The 6,694-nt window shown below is 33.8% G+C and overlaps 1 protein-coding gene across 1 annotated transcript in view; it reads left to right on the plus strand.

Moving 5' to 3' along the window:
- LOC149782072 (neprilysin-like) overlaps positions 1–5,592 on the plus strand; it is a 66,998-nt gene extending 61,406 nt beyond the window's left edge. The window contains exons 18-22 of the mRNA XM_089935058.1: positions 1,220–1,350; positions 2,456–2,521; positions 2,783–2,881; positions 4,092–4,168; positions 5,493–5,592. Coding sequence (XP_089791184.1) covers positions 1,220–1,350; positions 2,456–2,521; positions 2,783–2,881; positions 4,092–4,168; positions 5,493–5,592 — 473 coding nt within the window. The remainder of the gene's footprint in view (positions 1–1,219; positions 1,351–2,455; positions 2,522–2,782; positions 2,882–4,091; positions 4,169–5,492) is intronic.
- Positions 5,593–6,694: the final 1,102 nt, after the last annotated feature.

Here is a 6,694-nt window from a genome sequence, read left to right on the forward strand (position 1 = left end):
CCCATGTACTTGAAGCTTGAGACTGTTTCCAACTTCTGTCCACTGACCTCTATTTCTGAAATATTGTGATTGGTATTGTTTGTCATCAGTTTTCTTGTGCTAATTTCCATACCGTATGCTGTGGAAGTTCTGTCGAGGCACTCAACCCAGTCAGCCAGTTCGTTTTCATCTCCTGCTAAAAAAAGCCGTTAATGTCATCTGCGAAGCGACTGTCGGTGATTGTTCTTCTTTCGATGCTGATAGTGCCCTTGCGGTATTCCAAGTCTTCATGATCCTTTCCAGAAATATGTTGAAGAATGTTGGTGATATTATACATCCCTGTGTGACTCCAATTGTTGTTCAAAGCCAATATCCTCTGCTGCCACTGAAGAGGACAACACTGGTGGCTTTGTCATAGAGGTATTCAACAACCCGCACCAGGTTTGAACTGCTGTTTTACTTCCTCATTGCTGTCCATATGGCCTCACACCATACCGTATCAAATGCCGAAATCTATAAAGACATGGTATATAGTTTGCTGATGCTGATGGTATTTCTCGCACAGGATTCTGAGATTAAAGATTTGTTGTGTGCTGCTCTTTCCTGCTTGGAAGCCTGTCTGCTCTTCAGCAATAATTTTCTCTGTTTTAGGTTTTAGTCTGTTGAGAATTATCTTTAGCATGACTTTGCTTGGGTGGCTCATCAGACTGATGGTTCTGTTGTTTTAGCATATCTGTATATTTCCGTTTTTGTTAAACACGATGACCAAAGATTGAGTCTTTGTGGCGAGCCATTATCCTGTATGCCATATCTTGTTGCACATTGTGTTTAGGACTGTGACTATCTCAATATGCGAATATTTAAAACGAAATAAAATAGTGTCCCCCCCCCTTTTTTTTTAATATAGTCATCTAAATACGACATGATATAATGCAGTATGAAGTAATATGGGCCCTAAACTAGGTTCACCAGGCACCTGCTTGTTGCATCAATCCTGTATCTTGCCATAAATTTTAATCTTTTTTAATGTTCGCGAACAACATGTCGTTTCTCAATACTGGAATCTTCTTAATTTTCATGAATAGCCTTTATCATGCATCATACTAAAATAATATATTGACGTATCATTACTAGTGGAAAGTTCACTTTTATTTAAATGTTATGACTTATTTTTATAAAAAGCAAGCGATCATAAATCAGAAAGGAGACAACTGGAACATATTGGTACTTTATGATTCAGGCCGACAGTATGATAAGGACGGCGATCTTCAACACTGGTGGACGAATGACGTCATCGACAGATTCAAGATGAAGGCTCAGTGTATAATTTACCAATATGGCAACTATCTGCTTCCTGAAGCCAATATGACGGTAACACGTCAGATATTCCTTCTTATAAATATTCCAGGATTGTATAACATTTACATAGTTCCTGATATAAAAATTACACATAAACATGGCTCCTGATATACAATTACACATAAACATGAATTCTGATATAAAAATACACATAAATATTGCTTCTGATATACAATTGCACATAAACATGTATCCTGAAATACAATTACATATAAACATAACTCCTGATATACAATTTTACATAAACATGGCTACTGATATAAAAATTACACATAAACATGGCCCCTGATATACAATTACACATAAACATGGCCCCTTATATACAATTACACATGGCCCCTGATATACAATTTCACATAAACATGGTCCCTGAAATACAATTACACATAAACATGGCCCCTTATATACAATTTTACATAAACATGGCCCTTGATATACAGTTACACATAAACATGGCCCCTGATATAAAATTACACGTAAACATGGCCCCTGATATAAAATTACACATAAACATGGTCCCTGATATACAATTACACAGAAACATGTATTCTGTTATACAATTACACATAAACATGGCTCCTGATATACAAATACATATAAATATGACTTCTGATATGCAATTACACATAAACATAGCTCCTGATATATAATCACACATCAAACTGTTTACGTTTATTTTGCTGTGATGTATTGCACATTGTGAAAATAATAATAATAATAATAATAATAATAATACAGTCTCCTTCATCTCCTTCTTCTTCTCCAACGACATGTTTAATGATATTTCCGGCTGGCCTTATCTCCTGCATCGGGTCACTTTCCGTTGCTTTGATCTCAAAGACCTTTTGGAGTATACTTGCTCTCCCGAAGATTGATCTTTTCTATAGTAGTAGTAGTAGTAGTAACAGCAAATCTTAAGCTAGAATCTTTTAACCACTAGGCCTTCCAGTTGAGTATGTTTCGTAACTGCTACACCGAGTTTCAATTATTGGTCAACAGCCCTACGCAAATCGTTCAATTTGTTTCGCCCTTGTGCTGGTAGGTTGACCCCAATGATATTCCAACATTACTTGTATCATCATTATTACTGTTATTGTCATAATTGATATCATTTCAGCTGAACGGTATCAACACTCAAGGTGAAAATATTGCCGATAACGGAGGACTGAAGCAAAGTTTTAGAGTAAGCATCTGTACTCATCGTTATACATAGAAAAAAACATGCAGAAGTACATAAATGCAAAAGAATGTAAGCAGTGAATAATAAGTATGGGAATTGGTTTCTCGATGCAGTTTCTTAGGACTTGAAATAAAGGCTGTAAAAATGTATCGGTTGTATCAGGCGACCTGTTGCCTGTTAAATGTTTTGTGTCTCTTTCAAGCATCATTTAAGTGATATGTTCAAAGGGAGATAGTTTAACAGTTTGCTTTTTTTTTTACAAAGGCCTATCGACGGTGGGTCGAAAAAAGAGGCAAAGAAGAGCCTAAACTTCCTGGACTGAACTACAATCATAATCAGCTTTTCTTTATTAATTTTGCTCAGGTAAGCAAATTAATAACATGCATACACACACGCAATTATTTTTAACATTCTAGCTCACCTTTATTGCGCGTGATCCGTTCAAACAAGGTCTTTAACATAGTATACATAACTCCGTCTCTCCGTTGAAAATAATAGATGGGTAGGCATTTCAAACGATGTGTTCATTTAATGGGTCATTTAATACTAATAAAAAACAATAGATTTAATGAATTTTTGTAACTATATTTAATTTTATATTGTATAGAAATTAAAACCAGGATTTAAAACGATATCAGTTCATGCTATATAGCCCCATTATCTATAAAATTGATACCTAAATCTCATTTTGAGAGCCCTGAGTCATCTATTGAGTGCCAGGTTTATGACCATGTAACTGCATTCAACCAAGAAGATGGCATAAGAGTATTTTTAAGAAACTTTTAACTACCTAACGAAATATAAAGCTATTAGACAGCTAAGACAGGAATTTGACCTATCCCAGTCCTAACGAAAACACAGGGAATGCAAACACACAATATAACAACATAAACATAGCGACACAGAACAATAGGAGGGCTCTTGGCAAAGATCACAAAAGAGAAACAAAGGGAAAGTAAACAGGCCTAAGAATTGTGTCTACGGAAGGAAATTCGACCCCCATAATGTCAACTCTTTAGAACTGGGAATGGAAAATTGGGAGACCTGAGACCAGGACTTCTGATACGTACTAACCTGTCAAAAATCTAGAGAAAACAGAGAGAAACCTCAGTTCCAAATATATTTAAATATTTTTTCCCTCCAAATTCTTTCTGATTTTATTTACAAGAAACACAGACCAAAGGCCTTAGAGTGACAAATAAACGCATACAATCCTTTAGCGACAATGGGGGTGGTGGTGGTGGTGGTGGGGTGAAGACAACTCCTCGAAAGTTACTATATAAAATAGCTTGATAGGGGCCCCCCATATAAAGCATTCACCCATTCTATCGGATTTCAACTTTTTGGAATCTATTCCTGACCGCTTAAAATATTGCTTTATAGACTGCATCGCAGTTCATGTGTGTATACATAGTTAATTTTTAGCTTTCATCGACATAAATAAATATACCATATCTATCAGACCTGTTGTAACATATTACTTAATTCATTCAATCTTGAACTTGCATTGCCATTGTGAACGTTTTCAATTATTGTTTTACATTTATATGAGATTCATGTCAATTTTATGTAGATCTGGTGTGAGAATCTCCGACAGGAAGCGGGCATCAATAGGATATTGAATGGAGCACACAGTCCAGGTAGATTTAGGTCTGTATTATTTCCGGGCACACATTTTTGCAGGTTGAGTTGCATGTAATAGTCCTACAGAACATTAAAAAATGAAGTGCTGAGGTAAGGGTGTACAGACATTCGTCCACAGAGAACTTGATTATATAATAAAGGAGATAAATAATTAAACGTTAATACAAGATGGATATTTTGATTGTTATTAATTTAATTAGTTGTTATCAGCATATTTGTCTAGACTTTCTCATAGCGATTTTGCGCATTCCGTTTAATATTTAATCTGTGAACATAATTTTAAATGCCCAACCTTCAACAACAACCGTTCTTTTACATGTGATCATTAGAAACCCTATATGTTTATAGATTCGAGATATGAAGATTCAAAAGACAAGAAATTATATATATATATATATATATATATGACAATACTACTTGACATAGATGTAAAACGACTTCTTTTAATAAAGAATCCAGGTGATCTGGACGTAAATGCATAGACCAAGTTACAACTCAGCACATTATCTTGCAATAGCTATATCATTATTATATGTTTGTCTATATGAAAATATTATTTATTATCCAACTGTGAGCTATTTGTCTACAGACTTAAAATATCTACGTAATTACATGTTGGTAATACCGATAGCAAAAAGCATAAACTGATATTTGAACCCGCATCAAATGCATTAATTCCTAGTATTACTCTTGTATTAAATAAATATAACTCATGAAACATTTCACGAATAAAGTGGAAACATTAAGCATTGTATTTGTCGCGAGGTACGAAGCCACAAGTGACAAAACAATTGTTTTTCAACTTCACAACAAAGAAGCCCATAGCCGTTCTTTACACTGTTTATTTGTCAGTGGAAAACCGTCGATTTGCATTATTTTTCCCATTTTGTCGCAATTAATAATATAGACAAGTAATTAGTGCATCAGTAACAACAACCGTTCTTTTACATGTGATCATTAGAAACCCTATATGTTTATAGATTCGAGATATGAAGATTCAAAAGACAAGAAATTATATATATGACAATACAACCTGACATAGATGTAAAACGACTTCTTTTAATAAAGAATCCAGGTGATCTGGACATAAATGCATAGACCAAGTTACAACTCAGCACATTATCTTGCAATAGCTATATCATTATTATATGTTTGTCTATATGAAAATCATTATTGGCTTCTTGTGAGTCTTTATTATCTTTGTTTAAAGCATATTTGATTCCGCAGGTGACAGCAAATGTGTAGAGACAAGGTTTATGCGTTGCTTCTGCGCGGTCCCTATTAATCTGTGACGGATTTAAAAATTGTTTTATTATTACCGTAATTCCAGGGTGATCGGAACACTTCAAAACTCCAGAGAATTCGCAGAGTCATTTGGCTGCAAGAGGACAGATTACATGAATCCGGACAAGAAATGCTACTTGTGGTGACCAGTTTGACCAATTACATGATTCCACAATAACATCGTGTTCAATCATTCATATATATATATATATATATATATATATATATATATATATATATATATATATATATATATATATATATATATATATATATATATATATATATATATATATATATAGTTTTTTATAGATATGTATAAATCTTATGACGTGAGTGACGTATGTTTTTAGAAACGTCTTTATCTAGGTAGTTTATGACGTGTGTAATGCATGATTTTAGAAACGTAAATCCTTACCTGTATGATTTATGACGTTAGATGAATGGCTTTAGAAACGTAAAACCTTACCTGTACGATTCATGACGTGTGATGCATGGTTTTAGAAACGTAAGTCCATATCTAGATGCATTTATGACGTGCGTAATGAATGGTTTTTCGAAATGTAAAACCTTATCTATATGGTTGATGACGCGTGTAATAACTCTCTTTTAGATTCACAAGTTTTATCTACATGTTTAACGACGTGTACAAGTAAGCAATGTATGTGTTTTATATATATATATATATATATATATATATATATATATATATATATATATATATAATGATGTGTGCAATGCGCGGTTTCAGAAACGTGAGTCATTATCTATATGGTTTCTTACAGGTGTAATGCATTGTGTTGGAAACATAAGTGGTTATTTATAGGATGTATGACGTGTGTAATATGCCATTATCTATATGTTTAATGGCATGTGCAATATGTGGTTCTTAGACACGTAAGTACCTATCTTTTTAGTTGATGACGTGTGTAATGCATGGTTTAGGGACGTAAGTCCTTATCTATATGGTTTCTGATATGTGTATTGCATGGTTTGTAGATACTTATCTACTTTTATATATATATATGTGTATGTGTGTGTGTGTGTGTGGTTTATGACGTGTTTTATGTATGGGTTTTAGATACGCCAGTCTTTATCTATATGGTTAATGACGTGTCTAATATATAGTGTTTAGATATACAAGTCCTTATTTATATGGTTCATGACGTGTGGAATTCGTATTTGTGGGATTATGAACACAAGTCCTTCTCTATATGGTTTATGATTTGTATAATGTTTGGATTTAGA

This window comes from Sinohyriopsis cumingii, chromosome 15 (genome assembly GCF_028554795.1).
Source record: "Sinohyriopsis cumingii isolate HCF-2022 chromosome 15, ASM2855479v2, whole genome shotgun sequence".
Taxonomy (NCBI): domain Eukaryota; kingdom Metazoa; phylum Mollusca; class Bivalvia; order Unionida; family Unionidae; genus Sinohyriopsis; species Sinohyriopsis cumingii.